The sequence below is a fragment of the Pieris brassicae genome, chromosome Z (genome assembly GCF_905147105.1).
Source record: "Pieris brassicae chromosome Z, ilPieBrab1.1, whole genome shotgun sequence".
In the NCBI taxonomy this organism is placed as follows: domain Eukaryota; kingdom Metazoa; phylum Arthropoda; class Insecta; order Lepidoptera; family Pieridae; genus Pieris; species Pieris brassicae.
This window is the reverse complement of record NC_059680.1, coordinates 5,790,118-5,813,478: the sequence shown is the minus strand read 5'-3', so window position 1 is coordinate 5,813,478 and position 23,361 is coordinate 5,790,118. Positions and strand designations below refer to the sequence as shown.

The following is a 23,361-nucleotide window of genomic DNA, read 5'->3' as shown; positions in this document are numbered from 1 at the left end:
AAGTACACTAAGCAAATGCTTGTTGAATATACTAGGAGATCATACAGGCTTCTTGTCTATGAACGTTTTTCAGAAAATAGAATAATTGAGAACGCATGCGTATTGCGCATGTCGTACTCGCCATTTGGATTTCGGTCGTTTCTCGTTTTCCGTTCGCTGTGACTGACAACGCAGAAATAAAATTTTTGCTGTTTCTAATTTTTATCAGTGATATAACGATTTAAGAAAATGCCTAACCAGGTACTAATAATAGAGCCACAAAATGAGCTGAAATTTAAAGGTAAGTAGATACACTAACTTTGCCAATCACTGCGTTTTCGGCAGCCGCATTGGGACTTGGGCAACATAGGTCATGTTAACTAGTGACAAATGGAGTTTCTATTTCAAGATTTCAGTATTTTTTCAGGGTGCGGTTTTGTCAAACTTTTTTGTTTAAAGAATTATTCCAATATCATTTTTCATTTTGTATCGGTATATAAGCACTGTAATCGCGTAAACGTTGCAATGGGTCGGGTGGTAATTGATTGATTAGCCATCTCTCCATTTTCGTTGTCGAGTCATAATAAACGATTTTGATACAACAAAATCCATTTGTTTTTTAAATTTAATATGTATAATACTAAGAGGAGTTTCATGTGGTCAGTGGTATTATCTCTCACATATTTAGATGAGAATACCACATGTTACTCAAGTCATATATTTACTAGTACTAAAATAGTGATGCTTAATAATATTAAATAATAATATTTATAAGCTGTGTTAACTGATATGAAATCATTCAAATAAATTATTGATTACTCATTTATAGTTAGTCATTTTTTAAACATATAAAATAGAACACTGTTTAAGTCATAATCAAGCTCAAATTTGTTCAACTTTTGGGTTATAACTATTAAATCTTCAGCTTACTATGTAAATTTTACAACCTATTTTATAAATTTACAGTGTTATTTATAAACATACTAAAGTTTAGTTTTTACTATTATTATTACATAAAATTACTTATATAATGTATTCTTATTTATTTACTACCCAATTGACCCCAGTTATTAGAATAAAACAATCAATAGTTTTATGTTTATGAGTTAAGATGTTAAACTACTTACTATTTTGGAGATGTTAGAACTTATTAATTACTCTCTTCTCTATAAATACCAGTAAATATCTGTATTTTTTGTATGTTTGGAAATAAACTGTAAAATGCCCAAGTTCCAAAATTTTACTAATGATTTATAATCTTAATTGTATAGTTTACCTAATTCAGTATTGTAGTTAATCTTTCAGGGCTTTTTGACCAAGGCCATACAACTCACATGAAGCTTACTAATCCAACAAGTAATACTGTTTTATTCAAAATTAAAACAACTGCACCAAAAAAGTATTATGTTCGACCAAACTCTGGTGTTCTCGAGCCCAACGCAAAAGTGGACATTGCAAGTAAATATTATTTGAATATATATTAATACATTTCAATAGTTTTTTTTCTGCTTTTTTTTAAAAATATATATTCTTATCAAACAATTTGTTATTACAGTCACTCCACAACACTTCTATGTAGATCCTAATGAGACCCATAAACATAAATTCATGGTGCAGAGTGTTATTGCTCCTGACAATAAAACCAACATTGATCAAGTAGTAAGTGTTTAAACAGCATTGTGACATAGATTTGGTATAGTCACAGGTATAAATCATTTTTAATATATTTTTTCAGTGGAAGGAAACGCATCCTAACCAGCTCATGGATTACAAATTACGTTGTGTGTTTGTGTCCCCACGGGAAGGCAATACAAATGTAAGTCATCTATAAAATAGTTGATGTTATAATAAATAGGATTATATTTATAAAGAATCTTTTCTCAATGTTCTTTGAAAGCAGGATGCGGGTGATACTGCAGCTCAGAATGAAGTTACTAAAAAGCTGGTGGCTGTAGCTGAAGAGGGCAAGCCTCCAGCACCGCAATCTGTGTCTAAGGTAGTATTCTCTATGTTAAGGCTTTAGAGTTTCATACTATTATGTTTTATAAAAGAAAATTATTAAATAAAATAATTAAATTAGTTATCATATTTTTCATATGATACTGCCTGATGTTATTATCTAATAAATTATATGACTCATTGAAATCCTTTAGCCTTCATAAATAACAGTTGCAAAATAAATATATTGCATATGATATCACAATATTAATATAATAGTGTGAAACTCTATTACACCTGATTTGTTTTTTGCTTTATTTTGCCTTTTATATATTTATCCAGAAAATCACTTTTAAATAGGGCCTTAAGTAGAAACTTAACTTTCCTACTAAATGTGAATACATTTCTGTTTTGGCAAGATTAAATATTTTTATTACAGGAAGAGTTAGTCAGTGTTACAAAATCTATGAAAGCAATAGACGAGGAGGAGAAAGCAGATGATTCTGTAAGGATTACGGTACTTCGGTTTTGTAAACTATTTATGAGCGTATTACATATGGATCATTTTTTATAATTTTGATTTTTAAGTAGTTTTAATGATATTTAATTACACAAGTGTGCAATTATTAACATCTTATAGCTGAAGTTTGAATGCGCTCCTTTACTCTTGTAACTGAAACCAAAAAACTTCTGATTATTATTAAAAGTCAATATTGTGTGAGTGTAAGTATTTTGTGACTGCTGTAATAGACTTGATATCATCCTGTGTTGTTTGGTTATATTGTCAACCTCAAATTACCTGTCTTATATTTATTTGTTATCTATACTTTAAATTTATTATTACAATACTATTTATGTTGATGTTATGGATGAATGGAATATTGAATAGATTTGTGTATTCACACAAGCTAAATAATAGGAAACTATTAAAAACGGTTTTATTTTTTAATTAATTTAGCCACTTATAGTTTCGGACATCTCAGAAATTGAAGTGGACTTTTTAGGGTATAGTCAGAATTCATATTGCACTTTCGATTTCCTTAATTCATACTACAAGAATGTATACTTCACAATTGCATTTTAAATTTTATTTGCTTTTGATTTTAGTTTTTAGTTGTCAAATTTCCGTTGGTTGTATATAATTGAATATTTTATGATTATCTTTTTTTCTAGGCTTTCTCGAAGTCCGAAAACGTTGAGAATGATATGCAAAAAGTATCAAGCGAAGTTATTCATCTTAGAGAGGAAGAGAGTAAACTACGCCACGAAAACTTGCGACTAAAAGTAAGGACACTTAATTTTTTATTATATTTTGTATATAGATTTATGGAATTTGTTGTGTTTTCAACTTTTGTAAAAAAAAAATGCTGTGTGCCAGCCTATGAGTTGACTGTTTATTTATAACTGCTCAAGCGAATCCTAATTAATACAGCTAAGCTTGGCTAATTCGTGTAATTGAGCCCGCGATTACATCTGCAGAAAGTAATGATAATTTCTTCACCTACTCTACATCAAAATTTAACAGCGATGGTTAATAATTAGATAAAATTTTCTTGGAACTAGTGGTAATATGTCATAATTTCCTTACAACTAGTGCCTTATGCAAAGGCTATGAAGTATGACAAGCATGCGGCATGATTAAAGCCTGCATTACCATTTCATAAAAGTATAAATTTATTGTGTGATAAAAACCTTATTTTTTATATGAATAACTTTACTCTTATTGATTAAAAAATTTATTGCATAGCGATTTTGAACTGCTGATTTTTAATGGCTATTTGCGATTAAAACACATTATTAACTACCACGACATGACTGATCAAGACTGATTTTCCATACTAAATTTACAGGAGGAGCTTCTGCGTTTGCATCAACAAGTAGGAGGTGAGCACATGGCTCAACGTGGCCACTCGTACGCCCCTGATAGGAAGGAACAGCTCTCTGTACCATGGTTAGGTATCACCCTGGCTATGGCACTTTTGGGAATCATCATTGGCAAGTTTTTCATGTGAATAATAGCCCCCCCATTTCGCGGATTAACCCCCACAGACACGCCCACATTACAAGGCAGCTTCGATCTTGCAAACTTCCGCTTCAGTGCCGCATTTGTTGAACTCATTGCGCGTTACACGTATTGGATGTTGTGTTTCTATTTGTGTGTGATTTTGATCATCATCGTATGAATTAGAACCAGTTAGTTTGAACGGTGGGCTTGTCGAGAGGTTAAAATGCGACTAAATGTTTCGTTTTATGCTATATTATTTGCAGCCATGACCGCGTCTTCACTTAATCAGTGTTGCTGGTAATATGTTTTGTTTTTAATGTTAATAAAATTATAATTATGTTTTTATTTTAGGGCATATTTATTAATGTTGATACTATTGTCCAATGTAACTTGTGTTCTAATCATGCAAATCGAATTGTGCACACATTATTACTTGACTATTCAAACCTGTTAGGTGATGTATGTGTATGTCAAAATGTAAGCTGTGGAGGAAAGTAATGTATATTAAAAAACCCATAGGTATTTCTAAAAAGTAATTAATATCTGACTTTATTATTTTTAAATAGATACATCTTATTAATAAACAATGCACAACAACACTAAAGTGTTTCATTTCAATTAATCATATGTCAAAAAATATGTATCCATTGCTTTTCTCCATGGCTAACTATGTAAGATAGTTGTGGATTTAGAAGCATCATGCTTACGTTATAAATTCATATTCCTATTAGTATAGTTTTCTAAGCTTTCCAAATTTGTCCATGCAATAAAAATAAACATTTAGTGGCAGGTCAGCATACCCCTACTGGCATTATTCTAAATTTTACTTTGAAAGTAAGAATTTAGTCCCTTAATATTTTTATTGAAAGATTTTGTAGATTATAAAAACGTGGTGATTTTCTGTTTTTAGCAGGGAATCTCATTAATATTTACTTATAAATACTACTTCCATTCACTATAGACTCAAAACAATTCTTTTAAGACCATATGAATATTTTTACCAGTCATATGCGTGTGCATGATAGGCTTTGAGTCTAAACCATACATGTCTTCCATTTACTTACAAACTGCCCGTCTTCAAAAATATAAAATTGATTCCCTGCTAAATGAATTAACCTTTAACTAAATTTGGACGCAAACAGCATTGAAATGTACCATTGTCAGTCACAGTAAATTTGATGTACAAAATTTTAATGTTGTATTAACTCACCGAACGACAAGCTCACTTAAGTATAATATTAGTCCTTTACTGAGAAAGATGTCGCTATCGCTTGATTATTATTGTAATAAATCTAATATAGATACAAGTGCCTTCGTATGAGTTGAGGGAAAATGGTTAACTACTGTCTGCGAAAATGTTTATTAACATTAAACAGACGACTTGCAAAATAAAAAGTCCTCACCATTTAAGAAGAGTTTGCAAATGGAGCTTTGGCTGGATATTCATTGCAACAAGATGCATTTTCTGTTTCCGAGTTATGTTTTTTGCTTTACTTATATAGTGTAATAAAATTTGTTTGTTCTTACTCTCATTTTACTTATTCTAGCTTAGCGAACCTTCTGCATCTTATCGGGATAGAAAGATCAATCGATAGCGACACCGAATATACGATTTAATTCTTTTAACCATTTTGGTAACAACTTATATGACAACAAAGTTTTTTTGTTGTCAAATTTGTTATTGTTGTGTTGTCCAACGTTAAATACAGAAAATATTGCTTTAAATTTATGCCGTGTAGGCAATAACATGGTTGTTCCAATCAATTAACGTCATTTTAAAAAATAATATATAGATTAGGAATTTTTAATAGATGTAATTTTTTCACATCTTACATTTGATTCATGTTTAAAAAAAATCCATATTTTTTACAAATTCTGAATCATTTGTAACTTCAATAACTCTTTTGGGTAATGATTTTAACTGGCCTGAATAGAAGTTAAATTTTACTGTTAAATACACCATGCCCCAAGTTGCAAAGGCCAAACAGGTGGCTTAGTTAATAAAATATTTTCTATGATAATTAGGAAGTGGTTCTTTCTCATTTACGTATTAAACCTCCTATTACGTTTTGCTAACGTGTTCTGAAGTTTTAAGAAAGAAGTCGCGGTTAAAGGCTTCCAAGTGAAATAATGTATTGTGTCGAGGGTTTCCGAAGATTTGATGTGGTCACTTGGCAAAAAATGTCATACAATAAAAATACAACCTATGTTATTCTAGGTTGCCCAAATTTAAGAAATTCCAAAATATTGGCTAGTCTAAGCAAATATTATTCGTTTCCCAGAAGTTAAATTGGTGAAGGACAGGGAACTTATAGTGGTCACGAGCAAAAGCGTTTACTAATACTAAATATACTGTCATCTTAAAATATATTGCATTTGTTTCGTTTTTCGTTTGGTAACTAATGTCTAATAGTCATACGAACAAGTACAATAGTTATTAATAATGCCACTGCCTGTACAAACAGTTCCGTAACAGCTTATCTCGTTAATGATATTGCTATAGAGAAAATTAGTATGCACTTAGATTAATATATGCTGTAAAAACACAGGACATTTATTTGCATGAAAATTTAACGTTTACTCGAGACATCGTTTCTGTTTTAATTGTATTATTACCTAAATTATAACGGTTATATCAAGAAACGATGTTCAATATATATTTATATATATTTAAAATTATTCTTATTATGTAGTTATAGTTTTTGCCTGTGAATGTGTGATAAATGCATTATGGCTTTGAATGTAATGGTCGGTCGAGTAACTATTCATACCATGTAGAAGCTCTGCGGTGTAGCACTTTAAAAATATGTAAATCGTAAGATCAGTTATGTATCTAGTTTGGAGTGATTATAAGCAACCATATTAAGAATTGTTTCGGTTCATTGGCAAATATTGTTATTCTCAAAAAATTATAATACCGCTTGTGAATATGTCGTGGATATTATGTTGGGTAAGGTTTCTTGGATTGATAATGATTAAGTAATAAATTCTTAGGTTTATCTTTAAGTAAATACAATAATATTTAAATTGAATAAAATTTCCGTGTGGTATTGTTATATTATGCTATATTGTATCGTTTTCTCAATAAAAGACTTAATTTATGACTACTTATTTATTTGCCTACCATTAATGCATACATGAATATTTCCTCTTCATTCTAGCATATATTTACCATCTTTTAGTTTAAGTATTAGATTTAACTGCCAGTTAATGGTGGTCTAAATTAATATCTATTTTATTAAGTATTTTTATTCTTACCAGTTTAGTTAACTTGACGACTTAGACGTTATATTAAGAAAATGTTATGCTTAGTAGGCACAAAGGAAAGTAGTTACTTCAGACGTGAATTAAGGTATTATTACACTTAAAACGGCTGCAACCTTTAACAATGTTAAAATAATAAATAGTGACTTTAATAGAATGAAATATGGCAAATCTAGAATTACACCGATTGTCAAATAAACTGTTTAATGACACAGATTTTTTTTATTATGTAGCTAAGTATTACCGTTAACCTATTTACCTTTAATTATTTTTGTTATTTATCATTTGCAATGCTGTAGCTTAGAATAATGTCAATATTGAAATCTTATTAGAAATTAAAAAAAATAAGTTTAAGCTATATGACTATGATTGAAATAGATTTTTTGAGCCAGTCATAAATTTTGAAAAATCTCTGACCATAAGTAACTCATACAGTAACATAAACCTATGTATAACATAACTGGCTTAACATTTTGTTCCGATTACCTCTACATTTTAGTGGCTTTGTAAGAACAGTAATTTAATAAAATACGTATTAATTAATGTAAATAGATTGATTGATAAAACAGTATGCTTAGGAAGGAAAGCATTAGTAAAGCAAATTTTGAATTAAAAACTGACATGAGAACTCATACAATAAATAACAAAAACGCGAGGACAAATATTTTATATTCACGACCTATCGGACTTTCTTATAAAAAAAATTCAGGAGTCACAGGTGAAGAAGTGGTTGAGAAATATTCTCATAAATGACGATGACAATTCTCCAAAATTGATGTCTGAAGAAAATTATTTATGAAAGACATTATTACCAAAATAAATATTTTTCAAAGAGATAATGATATATCTGTACTTTTCGTATGCTAAATAAATATATTTATACTATAAATAATAAAGCGCAAGTCATAACATATATATTATAAAAATGTGTTATGTGATCGATGCTGTTGAATTGGCTTATAGCCTAAGTGGGCCGGATTTTGCGCAAGAGACAATAGGTGGAGTTGAGGAGCTTTGAGACGGCCGTCGCCGTTAGGCCGATGACCTAGTTAGTGCATGCAGCTGGGCGGCGGGTCCCGGCAAGCCCAAGTAATAGAACTTTGTAAAATTGAGGAAATGTATAATAATTGTAAATAAAAAAACAAATATTTAATATGTCAATAATACTTTTGCTTGAAATTTCGAATATTTGTTTTTTTTGTTTGTAAATAATTTAAACTAGGAGAAACAATAAAAAATCACCCCACTTACCGTAAAATTCTGAGCCATTAAACACATCTCACTAAGTGTGCATTTCACTATTAATAAGTATGTGAAATTCTATAGCAGATTAGACCATATATAGGTCCATATCAAATTGTCGTTTTGTATAGGGGGAATAATAATTACATTTTCTTTAAATAGAATATATTTTATTAATCAAAGTACAAAGGTATGTATGCACCATTGCTATCTATGCAATTTTGCCATATTATAGGTCATTGATCCCGTAAAACCCATCCGACTAAAAAACCCATTCAGTCGGGAATCAATAAAACCTTTGAAGGCGGATGTTGAATTTTTTACCTTGCAAGAAGTTATCCAAATTTTGAAAAAAACGTGTTAATCAAGCAAGGTCCGGGGAGTACGGTGGATGTCTTAGACTCCTCTAATCTGGTAGCAGTCTGTTGTACAGTGTGTGGTCTAGCGTTGATGTGAAGCAGCAGTGGCCTAGAGGGATTGACCAGACCTTGGTTGTTTAGCAGCAAGCTTTTCCATCATGGTTTGCAGTTGCTGACAATAGACACCAGCCACATTTAAAAAAGCTATAGTGAACGACACCGGCACAAGTCCATCAAACGCTCACAAGTAACTTTTTCGGAGTCAATTTTCGCTGGCTGTACGAACTGGCTGGTCCTGAAGGGTTTAGCAATTGCGATAAGCGCTTCCGATTATCGTACAGGACCCCATTTCTATCATTAATATAATTCAATAGTCGATGCGCTCAATTTGCGAGGTACGTACTTACCTTTCAAGCTTTTTGACCTTCCCAATTTGATTTAAATGGATTGAGATCCGCTTTGGCCGTCCACGGGGCTTGTTCTGCAGGTCGAAAATTCCAGAACGAAAACGTTGGAACCCAAAACGAACTGTGTTTTCCATTGCGACACCGCCATACACATCATCAATCCTTCGAGCTGTTACTGCAACACTGGTGCCACGATGGAACTGGTAAAAAACGAGATATTTTATGTTTTCCATTGTATAAATAGTGAAGCAAAGAAAATAAATTAAAACGGGAAAATGAAATTAATCATGGTTTTCGAACAGCAAATGCACGAGTAAACAGCTGTAAAAAAATGTAATTTGGCATTTCTAACCAAAGAGGAGATATTTGAGGTCAGTGGCCAGTACGACAAAACGTATTTTCATATGTAAGGACCTTATATGAGCAACCTTGTAATCATAACTAAGAAAATATATTGTTACCTAATGGTACGTACCTTAATAGGTACGGACGTCTTCTCGATTAGCGTTACGTTTGGTTGGCCTATTAAAATATAAAGAAGCATGTAGTTGGGAAACAAGTTCGCTAGTTCAAAAGAAACTATTTAAATGGATTTACTTATTATTTATTACCTTACTTCTCGTAACTCTATGGTGTGCTTTACTCTGAAAGGAACTCTTACAACTGCTCTTTAGTCGAAATAGATATATTTGTTAGTAAAATCAACATTTACTTAATCGTTTTGATAACTATGTGCACTTATGAACGTCTTGAAATATTGAAACACTAATAATTAATATAGCCAGGGAAGATAATAATATAAGTAGGTTTAGTACTACAATATGCGAAAGCAATATTGTATCTCAACGATTAGGTTGCCTATTGTATGTTTACAACCTTTATTAAGTACAAAATGTAATTGGTTTTGTGTTTTTTAAATTAAATATAAAATTTATCGAATTAAACTATTAAACTTATACGAATAAAACCAAAAATGTGATTGAAATTTTATTTATATTGTTTAAAAATAAATATTACAATAACACGTTTACGTTTTTTATTCGAGACTAAACATCAAGCAAAACATCTATTGTACATTTAACAACTAAATAATAAATATTAAAAGTTACATGAAATGTTGGATATGAACCAGAAAAGTAAAAACGATTGCAGAAATGCGAAACAGAATACTTATAGGTTGAATCGATAACCTCTTTCAGTCCTTAAAGTCTGTCGATTGCTTAGTCTTCGAATAATAATCACAATTACTAGAGCTTAGCTTAGCGTACTTTATTAATAAAGAAAAACAATAGTCTCTAAAAATGGCTGATGCTTGACCAAACAATTAAATACTGTGCATCCTTGAGATCATTTCAAAAGTAAATCTAAAAAAACTATTCTTACAATAAAAACTAAAAAACAACAATGATACATCTAATTTATCTTCTATTGTTTTGAATATATTGTTTTAAGTACTTGACACATTAAGTTCCAACGATTTCTTAGGTGTTATCATCGTTTGTCATTAATCCAGGGCCAGCCTTTATTTTTACAAGTACCTGGCAATACATGTCTAGAATACCAAAGCAGCAACATTTAGTGTTCTGGTAAAATAAAAATTATGCCTTGATGTGTTTAGTATAAATAATTCAGTATAATATAAACTATGGTAAAGTAAATAGTAAAGAAAATGTAACACCATAGTAAAAAACAGAAAAGTGTCAAAAAAAAGTCTATAAATTTATCACTTATTATTAAGTTAACCATCTTAAAATACAATGTCAATAAACACCTTAACGTATAGTTAACATTTAAACGTACGTAAGATTATAGAATCTCATATAAAATATATACTATGGAACAAAAGTAAGAAAGAAAAATAGCCTATACGATACATTTATACAATATAGCAGAGTATAATGAAATATAATAAAAAAATATTTGTTATCAAATTAAATTTAACGTCGAGCTTGTCTGGAATGTCAATAAATAGACTTACGATGGTAATGTAGTTAATATATTTAAAACTAAGACTAATTAACGAAGTCTCGAGACTAGTCATTCTTGACGCATTATCTATAATATCAGGGGATGAGACTATTTAAGATTTTATATAGCTGCTGTGTTTCGATCTTATAAACGAAAACCTATAAGATCTATTTAAGCCTAAAGAGTTAATCAACACATTAGCTTGTCAGGAATAGTTTATTTTCTATCTGATATACTAAGCAATACAACCTTTATAGGTGTATAGAAAATACGTATCGTTACAAGATCGCTTATAAAATAATAGCAATGTCATTGCGTGTATACAGAAAGCATAAAGGTAATTTATTTTTTATTTCAAAGGAAAATAATCATATTAAAACATAATACAGCAAATAAGACTGGCTGATGTCTTAGGGGCCGTTCGAGTATTACGTAAGCTTTGATTTTCGTATTTGGTGATTACAGTTACAGTAATTATTTACTTTCTTACACACATTGTCTGCTTGAAAACGAAATGCATTTTCGTCGGGGATTTCTACAAAAAAATAATACGTTTATGTACTATTATTTTTTCCATAAGGAATGGAAAAAAATATTTCATAGTACACACGGTAAAAATAAATTTTATGTATAATAGCTTAGCATAACGCTAGGACGAAAATAATATTATTTACTCATTAATCTTGATTCTTCACTGAAGGTTGGTTCATCCTTTAAGAACGTCCCTGATCTTCCAATTGGCTTTGATTCCACCTCCTTTGCTTTTTTAGGCGCCTTCTTCGTTTTGACGGATTCCTTCACAACTTTCGTCACTATTTTAGCTGAACTGGCTTTAGTAGCCATCATGAGGGAACCAGGGAATGAAATCTTCGGTTTAGGTATATTTGTTGTCATCCTACTGGATTGTGTTTTATTTATTTTTGTCTCATTTTGAGCATTCTGAGCAAACTGACGACGACATTGGCTCTCAGTTTTGGATCCAGCATGTGAATATAAAGGTATTTTTGTACTCGTGTTTCTATTGGAGTTTATACTATGTTGCGTCGTTACTGCTGTAACAAAGTAATTTACACTTTATTGAAATATAAATCTACTGCTTAAGTATCGGAGACTTATCAGAGCCTTTATATCAATCGCAAGATGAAAATGGAGTGTTTGAATCCACAAATATTCTGCACCGCATATCAAACCCTTACCCGCATATCAAAGAAAAATATAAGGCATAGTTGTCTATAAAATAATATGATTAATGACCATGCCAAGACTGATAATGATTATAGCCACTACTATTACTTATTATACTGTAAATTATTAAAGTCGACAGTGTTGTCTAGGATCGTGCGTTCGAATCACGTATGTGCATCAATGGCCTTTCTGTGTATGCGCATTTATGAAAACATCGTGAGAAAACCAGCAAGACTAACTAAAAATGGATGGAGTGTGTCAGTCACACAAGGCTGATCATCTGCTTGTCGTTTATGAGGAAGTTAAAATGGTCACAAAACTACAGATATCTGAGGCCTTATGGGATGTAGCGCCACTAGCTTTTTTTGTTACATAATTATCCAAAATAATAACTAAAATTGATAAAGAACTGTTGCGATGAAGAATCGATGCGAATGAGGTCATAATCAATTTGAATGTATATTTAATACAAACTCAAAGTACACACACACACACTACTTACATTCGATAGATCCTTTTAAGGCGTGTTTTGTTTTGGTATAGGTGCCGTACTTGTTACTTTGCGACTCGCTAAGTGAATCCGTCGATGGTTCGGCAGTTCTCGGCCTCGACGTCGTTGCAAGGCTATCTTCGGACATTGCTTTAGTTTGCTTCTTCTCATTCCTCTTAAGCACGGGACTCGAGTTACGGGAGCTCTCGGTAGATGACATAACTTTATTAATAAAATTCTTTTGCGGCATCTTTGTATTCGGGTCTAGGTAACGCGTTGTTTTCGCTGATGGATTTTGTGAAGTCGATTTCGCAGGCCCCGTCTTCGACATATTGTATATAGCGCGTTTTTCTTGGGCCCGCGTTGTGCGTACTAAAATCGGTTTTTTCTTTTCTCGCTCACACTTAACTTTCTCTGTGGTTACCGTGTAGGGTTTGGCTTTGTAGGGAACGAACGACTTTCGCACGTGTTCCATATCAAGGCTTTTTATTACATCTTCGCAAGGTTTAGTTTGACACATGCTTTTGGTATATCTTCCTGGAATGGGTGAGAATGTTGGGTTCGCTTGATGTCCATACACAATACAGCCAAGTTCTCTCAGCCTCTTCCTTAACTCCGATGGTAAATCTTTAAATGCTTGAGTGCTAACAACGCGCGGTGCGGCTCTGACCAATGTATTCTCACACTGCAAACGCCAATTATTCGCGTTTGTGTACAATAGGTTATCGGGATCTGCCACTTTGCCATTCACGTTCAAAATCAGATCTGCCCTCGATCGAATTATTTTAACTAGGTTTGATAAAAAGGCGTATGCTTTGCAGGTTTCGCCTGGTGGAGCCCATTCTATAGCTGCTGTTAAACAGTCTTTTAAAGCCTGCTTTGCTAACGGCGCTGAGTCGTTTGGAACGGTTGCAACTAATTCGAGGATTTGAACTAGTTTCGGTGCAGCAAAATGCGCGGCTGCGTTGACCAACCGTCGACACATTTGAGCCACTTTGTCAGCCCATTTTGTATTTTCCAGTCTGCCAACTATAAGAAAAATAAAAACGATTACGACTTGAGCCTCAACACAACGAGATGATGATATAGAATCAAACAAACGCTTAAATGGATATTACGTAGTCAACGAAGAAATATGGAGACCAAAGGCACGACATCATAACATAAGATAACATTAATGGCAGCAATTAGAAATCGTGCTTTGTTTCACGTTCCTTACATTAACACCGACTATGCAACGAACTCAGTTTTGTACCGCGCACACAACATACAACGACCATTATTTTACCCTCAACTTATTTAATCTATCCCGAATATATGCGTAATAGTATAAATGCTAAATAAGCTATAATATGAGCACACGTCTCATACACACACTCACATTCACACCATCACACAACAAAGTTGGATTAGTAATTGCTTATTTAAATGTGTTAATTTAAAATACCCGTTCATCTTCGGATATCTTTAGTATAACTTAAATTGTAGTAGTAGGAACACAAATAATATTTTTTTTTAGCCTGGATATTTATAAGTGTAATGTTTACGATACATAATGATTATGTAATATATCATTGAACCAGACATATGGGGCCGTTCAAGTATAACGTAAGCACTATATAGGGTACAATGAATTTATTATTTGGTGATTACGTCAAGAGTAATTATTTACTTTATTCTCACATATTACCCACATATTGTTTATGCTTGAAAACGAAATGCGTTTTCGAGAATGCCTACAAAATATTTATACGTTTATGTACTATAATTTTGGTGACAAGAGGATATAAATTGCTGTAAATCTGCTTACGAAATACTTGAACTGCCCCAACAGTTTAGATGTTTTGGGACATAGAAGTAACGCCAAGATGCTTAAAAGATGAAGTATCTTCTTGAATACCAATATACTCACCTATGCTTCCGCATCCATACACCGTGTCGAGAAAATTATCAATTGATAAATTAACAACATGCTCTTGGTAACATTTTTCTAAGAGTTCCTTTGGTAATGTAGCGAAGGGTTTAGTCGGCCATATTGTCGCGAAATGTTTTGTCATCCATCTTAAGATTTTGCGGTAAAGATCGTCCAACCCATACACAGCCGACAGCGGTAAACACTCCACGACACCCACAATACAAATTGAGCACGGCTGAAACACAAGTTCTTGTATTTAATTCAATTTATTCATATAAGTAACACAACGTACACTTATGAACGTCAAAAACGAAATATATATGAAATGCTTCTAATTTTACATTTGCTGCCAGTTCTCAAATCACGGGCATAGAACGGAAGGGAGAGACTTTATTAAAACATAGGCTACACATAAATAATGAACAACAAAAGACGTTGGTATGTATGGTCTATTTTACTATGAAGACGGTACGGTGAATCGATTTGCGCATCTGTGATTTGACCTATCTATAGACCATTTAGATTCGAGCTAAATGTGTCAATATTGGGCCGTTCATGTTCGACAAATAAGTTGGCCTCTGACGATAGATGGGCAGGAGTAGTTTTAAAGGTTTTGCGTACTTAAAGTACATACGCCAACTAGGCCCACCACACGAGTTGTGACCAGGCCATTAGCCGAGAATACGTAATAAAATAGATAAAGGGCTATTTGACTTAAAAACTTAATTTTAATGTAAGGTGTACATACATACGTACTTTCATATAAAACAATAAATTACACTAACCGTATGGAAATTATGACAATAAGTGACTTTAAGCTTGACCATAATTGCTTCCTTGAGTCCCTCTAGTCCCAACATATCCGCCATGGCTGCTAACTCAACAATGCGTATACTGTCAGGAAGATCGGACGTCCCCGAATATATATGGCACAGCACAAAATGAACGGCCTCAAAGGAAAATCTGAAAACGGATATTTATTACAATGGTGTGTCTAAAGTCTCAAGCAATTAATTAATTCAATGTTTGGGGAATCAAGATATATTGAATTTGCTTTAAAAATGCTTTTAATTGCTGTTGGGACTGAGATCTTCTTGAAGACAAAATAAAGTTGTCAAAGTTTACCTACATACAAAAGAATAACCATTTATTAATAAAAAATCTATATTACCATCCCATATACAAATAAAACTTTATACACAGAAACAAAATAATTACGCATTTCAACTTTAAGTTTCATTATTATTTAGCAAGATAATTAAAGAATACAATAATAGAAAGTAAAAGAATAAAAAGGAGAAGGAACTATTCCATGAAATCACCAAAAATGCAAGTGAAAATCGTCCCATTTGACATAAATAATTCATATACCGAAAATTTAATTTCTATATAGTTACTTACAACGATAAAGTAATGACATTTCCAGCACTTTCGACCCAGCCTCCACTGAGCATACGAGCGAAATATTGACATCTGCAATAGAATCACCCATTAACAATACTGTATAAACTTATACAAATGACAGGATATTTTTTGACAACATTGAAAAAAAAATATTTAAATTTATGGCATTGAAAATAATACTTGATATATTTAGTTTGGTTGAATATTTCAAGTCAAAACACACATAGTAAAATTATTAATAACGCTTAATTAATAAACAACTTGCTAGCACATGGCTATAAATTTGGCTAATCAGAGAAATAAAAATATAAAATCTTCAGAATAAAATAGAAGCATGCTTTATAATAAAACAAAACAGTGTATATGTCGCAGTAAAGTAGTTAAAGCAGAGAGTTAAATGAATCTGAAGTCAGTTAATTAAAAATCGATATTCAATCTAGTCGCTAATGTTCAGTCAGACAAGTGAGTGAACGAAACGTTTAACGACTTTCCTAAACGTTCCTAGGCAACGAAAGTAACCTAACACAAACTAACTATTTACAATAAAAGAAAACACGGACTTTCCAAGCTCTCAGTTTTTCAGGATCACACCGAAATAACAATAACAAATGAAATAATCATGGCGGAGGCTTGTTTTACATTATTAATCAACACGCTGGCTTTCGGTGAGACAGTTAGTTAAACGTTCACGACGCTGCTTTATTTAAATCAAAATGCTAGCGACTTGATTGGATTAATTAATTAATTTATGGAATTAATTAACTGTCTAGAGATTCAATTAGCTCTCTGATTTAACTACTTTACTGCGAAATATACAAAATAAAACAATTCATACATGATTGAAACTGAAACGTGCTTGGACAAAACATATGTGACAAGAGAGAAAAGTAGACAAAAAAGATAAATAAGACGGGTGACAAGTAAAAATATGGAAAGGTAATTTAAAAAAAAAACAGTCTACAATCAATTGTTATATTATACATTCGTCATAATTCATGCGATACAAAGTTGTGTGAAATGGATGGGACATATAAAATTAACGACATTTATACAAACTTACCGGGAAGATAAAATACATTTATGCGCCTTAATACGTTTTCCTGCCACTTCTACTATAACGTCCGGCGCTATTTCCTCTATGAACATTCGAAGTAAATCTTGCCCTAAACGGGACTGACAATTGACAATCAAATTTGCCACATGACTTGACTCTTCTGTTGTACTTTCTGGAAAATAAAAAGTTTATACTAAAACATATTCAAGCATCTTTAATACTGTAAAATAACCATCGAAGTCACTAGACTCACCAACAGTCTATACATACATTAAAAATTTAAATATCTTCTTACTAAATTTTCAAGCCCGGTATCCGAATCTACTCGTAAATTCTAGTAGTGAAAAATAATATGGTGCATACACTCTTCGGTTAAAAAGTGATTGTTAAATACAAAAACGTTCTATATATACGTAAACGTTGTTTTAAAAATCAATGCCGCTAGAAACTTTTAGGTCTGGCTCATATTTCAACTACTTCAGAACTATTTCATTTATTTCTCGTAATAAACCAGGTGATCAGCCTTTTCTGCCTGACCCGTACCGTCGATTTATTGGGTATAAGGCAGTGCGATTTCCTTATGATGTTTTTCGTCACCGTACAAGTTAGTCAGATGCGCACTTAGAAAGAAAAATCCATTGGTGCATCGCCGTGATTGAAACACACGAAAAAATTAAACAATTAAAAACATATAATCTTACCAACAATAGAGCGGCATGTACTGCTTTGGACACTGCTAATTTCCGAAACATCCGACGTCATATTCGGTTCATCAGTCTCTCCGGGACTTGGAACTATACCAGACTTTAATAGCGATGTTCTAGCTGACAATGACCCGGGCATACTTCTACTGATATCATTCTTCAAATTCGGAAAGAGTCTATTTAAGCTCAATGCGTTCTCAGAGTGAAAGGAACTTAACAATCCTATCGATACACAGGTAGACTGATATTGTTTTCTCCAGTTATTGTCTGGAATAGATCTCGTCATTCGGGCGTCATTTGCTGTTTCGAGACGTTCAGATAAATCTGTTTGTGACACTGGATTATCCAAGTCGGACAATTTTACGTAAGAATCGGCTTTCTGAAAAACTTCTTTAGATTTTGCAGGTTTGCTTTGCTCACTGGGGTTTCGAAATGGTTCTTGAGACAAACTTGTTTTTTCATTTTTATTCTTTTTTGTTTTAGGTATATGAATTATTTCAGTAAGACTTATATTTGGGTCGTTGCATAAAGCTTCTATTGCTTCAAACTCAGATAGTGTGTAGTTGTTACACAATGTAGTTTTTTCGGTCGATGTAGATTGGCGTTTTTCAGCATTCAATATTTTTGAATTTTTACTGGGTTTTTCTGGAGCTGGTTGACTTTTATCGATTTGTCTTTTTACGTTCAATGCTGATGATAGTCTACTGGGCATGTCCTTTACTGGTGCCTTATCACCTAAATCGACAAATATGTTGAAAATCTTACTTTTTTCATGCGCATTCTCTAACTCACTTGTTTTTTTAGGAGGCGACGAATCAGGTAAACTTGACAAATCAATAAAATATTTGTGGCTCGACCTTTCATTTCCCGAATCGAATGAGACTTGGCTTTTAGTATTACAATCATCATCGCTATTCTCAATTTTTAGCTCCGTAAATATTTTTTCAGATTTCGTATTTACCACACAATTAGTGGTATTACTCGTTACATTTTTAGTTGCTAACGAATAGACATCAATTTTTTCCAAAGATTTAACTTCGCTGGCGTTCAACCGAGAAGAATCATGTTGAGTAATTATTGCATTGGCAGAAGCCTCTTGTGAAGTAGTCAATACTTCATGATCATGGTCATTATTTGTGTTCACTGATAAAATAGAATTATTTGGTGTTGAGGCATAAAATACTGGTTCTATGACTGCAACAAAATCAGTTCTTATTTCTGAAATTTCACTTTGTTTCTTATTCATTATTGTTGGACTAACGTATTTTTCATTTACATTCAACACAGAATCATGCGCAGATGTTATTTTTAAGACTGAAGTTGATTGTGCTGTTTGATTAAAAGAATCTTCAGAATCATAAAACTCAAAATCATTGTGTACGTCTAGATCATTTGTGGTATTATAAATAATTTCCTGTGAATCTTTTACTAAATCAGATGACGTGCAGATATCATCCATTGTTGTGGGCTTGGTGCTTGGTACTTTACTGCTGCAGACATATGAAACGAGTACGATTTCACTTTTCAAACGCAGATATGGGTAAGAAAATGAAGTATTCTGCACACCACAGCAATGTCTGAATAAATAGAATCATCGAATATTCTGTAAATAAAATGTAATCAATGTTATTTCGAATTGAAATAAATGTCCCTAAAAATATATAAATAAGTTGTTAAATAAAGTTTATACCAGAGAAGTGAATAAAACTAGTTATAATAACTATGCAATAACATATACAATCAATTGAATAATAGCAAATCTCAAGATATTTTAATTCAGAAGCAAGTCCACAGTTCTGTAGAATAATTTCACCATATGTATGGAAAAAAAGTTTTATTTTTGTTGGCAGTTTTAATTAGACATTTTAACATCATGCTACTATTAGTAACAACGGGGAAAAAATTAGAAAAACAACTCCTTTTCAAATCTTCGGTTGCATAGACTCAAGTCATATTATGTTAGCACACATTTATCTTTTAAGATTGGTTTGGTATTGGTATTCCAAAAAATATCTTATACATCATAATTAAGAAACAAAATTGCCCTTGACATTATTGGAATTTAATAACGATCTTGGGATATTTAAAATTCCACCTCAACAAAATAATGGTCACAACACATTTTGAAGCGCTAGGAAAATCAATGTGGGTAGAACTGTAACACATAGCTAGTGTTCAGCAAATGGAAACAGGTTCTATTAATAAATTAACATAGTACACAACAATATGACTTAAAACTTAAATTGCAATCCAATGTAAATATCTTATTGTCTATGATCCTAAGACTGTCTTATTGTCCTGATATGAATTCTATTTTACATTTGAGGTAAGTTTACTATTAAATTGTTTTTGAAATGAATAATTTAACACTACAATAACAATATAATAATGTTGCTTTATAAACTGTATTTTTAACTTTTTATTTCAATATATGTATTTTTTATACAAAATAAAAAGTGATACAGGAATGTAACTGATAAAATGCTGTCTTGGTTGGTTTAATATGATTATAGGATATTTATATTTCATGCAAAACAACAAGTTTTCGCTTAATCAAAAAATTATATTAAATTATTATCATAATTTAAATTACATACACACAATACTATGATGAAGAAAATATGAAGGTAAGAAATGGATTTACACATACTTATAAGTGGTAGTAAAAAGGTATAGATATAGCTCACACATACTAATCATTAATATTACTTGTATTCAATTCATTTGCATTTAGATGTTACTTCATACTAAAATATGACATCATCAAACATCAAATAATTCAAACAAAAAGTTAGATACCTGGCTACAAGGCCACATAATGTAAACCAAAAATCATTCAGGAACCTTCTGGAAAAGGGTAGTTTTAAAAGGAAATAAATGATAGGGTCCCTATTATATAGATTTATTTCCTTTTAATATTTCTTGCTATTATGGGATTGGTACATAAGCAATCTCTGTAGCCAAACTTTAGAGAAAAAAATATATGTATGTTTTAGATAATATTATGAACAAGTTCTATACAATCAAAAACTTTATACTTTTAACTAATAATTAATTGTTAATGGATTTCAATTAATAATATTTAAATTAATCTACTGACACCTTATATATGTATGAGTAAATATGTTAATCATAAATATAACAGACACAATATGTTATTAAAACCTATAATTTTATAACGTATAAGTTATAATTAAGCATTGTCTAAAAGATATTGTACTTTACCACTAGGTTCGTGCTTCGTCGTTTAAGTATACAGTGCGCGAAGTCAGTATCACTACTGGTGAGAGGTCACTACATAATACGAATACCAGACGAAAATCTAATTAAAAACCGGTAGTAGAAAAAAATAGAAAAATCAGTATTCACATTCAAGTAATTATTAATTATTTTTCCAAATTTCAAATATAATTCGCAGTATTTGGCGGATTGTCACCTCGTCTGTCACACTATCTATACATATTATACCAAATACATAGGTCCTAATACACAGATAATAAATTAGCCATATCTCTTTTTTGACTAACTTTATCTATTTATAACGTTACATAGATACTAACTTTATCTATTTATAACGTTACGATACATAGATAAACTATGTATTATTTATTTTCTTGGATCGATCCACAGCGCCATGTTTTTGAGAGCCGATAACCGATTTGGAAATATGTCAAATAGCTACATAGAAAATGCCGGTATTACTGTATACAGCTCAATAAGGACAGTTTGTCTTACCTTTATTTTGGAATCAGTGCTTTGAGTAGCTATGTTATTTTAATCAATAATTCCTTTAATACATTTCTTCTTAAAACAGATTGTTCAAATAACACAAAATAATATCGCCTTCTTAATAATAAAGCATTGCGCGTTCTTTAAATGTTAAGTTACTGCGCATGTTATAATTTCCTATAGGTTGAAACCATAGATGAGTGATATATAACAGGTTTAAACTACGATACGAAATGCAGATGCAACCATGCTAATTTAATAGTTTCTAAATAATACAAATGATTGTTTGGTTATTTGATATAATTTGGAAAAAGTATATTAATGTATATTATTTATTTCCTGCTTTATTTAATGAACTAAACAATTATCTAGTAGACATTATTACCCTAATATTTTATAATTGACTGGTCGTCGACAGTAGCAGATTTTTGACTTCAGTTACATGTTTGTTCCGGTTCTCATCGACAACTGCCCGAGAAATTACTGCCGAGTAATAAATTCCATTATTTTGGATAACAAGGAGGTAATTGCTATTGTGCCATAGTTGGAAGGATTACAGCAATCGCCTTTTTTAGAAATCGGATGTATTGAAGCGGTCTTTCAGCACTTAGGGACAATGCCGAGCGAGTACCGGAAAAGGCACGTTAAGACCGGAGCCAATTCAGCTTGTGGTCCTACGCAGCACAATTAGGGTATGCCATCAGGCCCGCTCGACTTATGGATGTCCTGGGAAGTTAAAACTTTACGGATAGTACGTTTCCGGAATATAACTTCACATGGCAATAATGTCGGTGGTCCTGACGCCTAAATGTTCGTGTAATATTTTTTGAACTTGACTCATACCAAAGCCTAAGCTTGCCCGTATCTGCTGATAGGTCAATCTTCCTCTATCATGCGTCGCACAGCACTGATGTTATATTCAGTAGTCGCTGTTAGAGGACGGCCCTCAGGTGGATCATCATTGAAATTGCTACGTCCACGCTTAAACTCGTCAAACCAATTGTAAATAGTGGCACGAGATGGGGCTTCATTAAGAAATGCTAATCGCAGCCTATCATAGCTTTGTTATTGAGTAAGCCCACAATGAAAGTCGTAATAAATCATTGACCGAAAATTTTGTCGCGTTATGTTGATTTTCACGTGTAACAAGAGCTTAAGATTTGCCGTCAATTCACAAAAACGAATGACAAATGAATGCAATATACTACATTAGGTTACCAAAGAGTTCTAAAATTTAAATTCAAAAAAGTTTTCTGTAGCAATGTTTCTAACTGGCCAGTTCTAAACATTTTCAGTGTTACCCACGTATTACAGTCCTATGTTATATTTTTTTATTACGGTTACGGGTACGTTGGAGAGCGGGGCCCGTAGCATTTGCTACTCTTGCTATATGGCTAATCGGCACTGATAACAAGATGTCCTTAACAAATAAAGGACCAACATATTTCTTACTAATTTATAAATTTGGCTACATATTTTAGTCCTTCCTACTATATATTATATATAAAATTTGTATTAAAAAATTACAACTTTGAGTCTTGATAGAGTCAAAAAAGTGCTAAAAAGAATAATTATAAGTATGCCGTCCAAACTGGCAATTGATTTATGACTTTCAAGGCTTCTAGCTGGGCAACAAAAATCATACATATATAATATAAGTAGACAGTATAGTCAATAAACTCTATACTCTATAGTCTATACATGGTCTTTACCAGTTT

The 23,361-nt window shown here is 32.0% G+C and overlaps 2 protein-coding genes across 10 annotated transcripts; one reads left to right on the top strand and one right to left on the bottom strand.

The window, feature by feature from the left end:
- The first annotated feature begins 111 nt into the window (after positions 1 to 111).
- LOC123719037 (vesicle-associated membrane protein-associated protein B-like) lies at positions 112 to 7,026 on the top strand. Of its 7 annotated transcripts, none has more exons than XM_045676128.1 (8): positions 112 to 280; positions 1,285 to 1,437; positions 1,535 to 1,638; positions 1,715 to 1,795; positions 1,877 to 1,975; positions 2,357 to 2,434; positions 3,091 to 3,201; positions 3,768 to 7,026. In XM_045676128.1, exons 1-8 carry the CDS (start codon positions 229 to 231, stop codon positions 3,927 to 3,929), a joined length of 840 nt encoding a protein of 279 aa, XP_045532084.1. In that variant the 5' UTR covers positions 112 to 228; the 3' UTR covers positions 3,930 to 7,026. The 7 variants fall into 7 exon arrangements, with proteins under 7 accessions (XP_045532084.1, XP_045532085.1, XP_045532083.1 ...); XM_045676129.1 differs by having other exon boundaries at positions 113 to 280; positions 1,880 to 1,975; XM_045676127.1 differs by having other exon boundaries at positions 114 to 280; positions 1,273 to 1,437; positions 2,357 to 2,422.
- A 3,199-nt stretch (positions 7,027 to 10,225) lies between these two features.
- On the bottom strand, positions 10,226 to 21,757 carry LOC123718758. Of its 3 annotated transcripts, none has more exons than XM_045675532.1 (8): positions 21,650 to 21,757; positions 17,912 to 19,517; positions 17,217 to 17,382; positions 16,154 to 16,225; positions 15,538 to 15,715; positions 14,750 to 14,987; positions 12,850 to 13,866; positions 10,226 to 12,214 (listed from the first exon to the last, which is right to left on the bottom strand). In XM_045675532.1, exons 2-8 carry the CDS (start codon positions 19,371 to 19,373, stop codon positions 11,829 to 11,831), a joined length of 3,519 nt encoding a protein of 1,172 aa, XP_045531488.1. In that variant the 5' UTR covers positions 19,374 to 19,517; positions 21,650 to 21,757; the 3' UTR covers positions 10,226 to 11,828. The 3 variants fall into 3 exon arrangements, with proteins under 3 accessions (XP_045531488.1, XP_045531487.1, XP_045531489.1); XM_045675531.1 differs by lacking the exon at positions 21,650 to 21,757 and adding an exon at positions 21,140 to 21,344; XM_045675533.1 differs by lacking the exon at positions 21,650 to 21,757 and adding an exon at positions 21,140 to 21,344 and having other exon boundaries at positions 10,226 to 12,211.
- Between the last annotated feature and the right edge of the window lie 1,604 nt (positions 21,758 to 23,361).

Excerpts from the sequence above, each read along its gene's own strand:
- LOC123719037 (XM_045676124.1), top strand. The coding sequence starts at position 229 with ATGCCTAACCAGGTACTAATAATAGAGCCACAAAATGAGCTGAAATTT. Across the intron at positions 1,976-2,356 it reads CACCGCAATCTGTGTCTAAG|GAAGAGTTAGTCAGTGTTAC; the intron begins GTAGTATTCTCT and ends TTTTTATTACAG. Across the intron at positions 3,202-3,767 it reads ACGAAAACTTGCGACTAAAA|GAGGAGCTTCTGCGTTTGCA; the intron begins GTAAGGACACTT and ends CTAAATTTACAG.
- LOC123718758 (XM_045675532.1), bottom strand. The coding sequence starts at position 19,373 with ATGGATGATATCTGCACGTCATCTGATTTAGTAAAAGATTCACAGGAA. Across the intron at positions 17,383-17,911 it reads TACATGCCGCTCTATTGTTG|AAAGTACAACAGAAGAGTCA; the intron begins GTAAGATTATAT and ends TTTATTTTCCAG. Across the intron at positions 15,716-16,153 it reads AATGTCATTACTTTATCGTT|ATTTTCCTTTGAGGCCGTTC; the intron begins GTAAGTAACTAT and ends ATCCGTTTTCAG.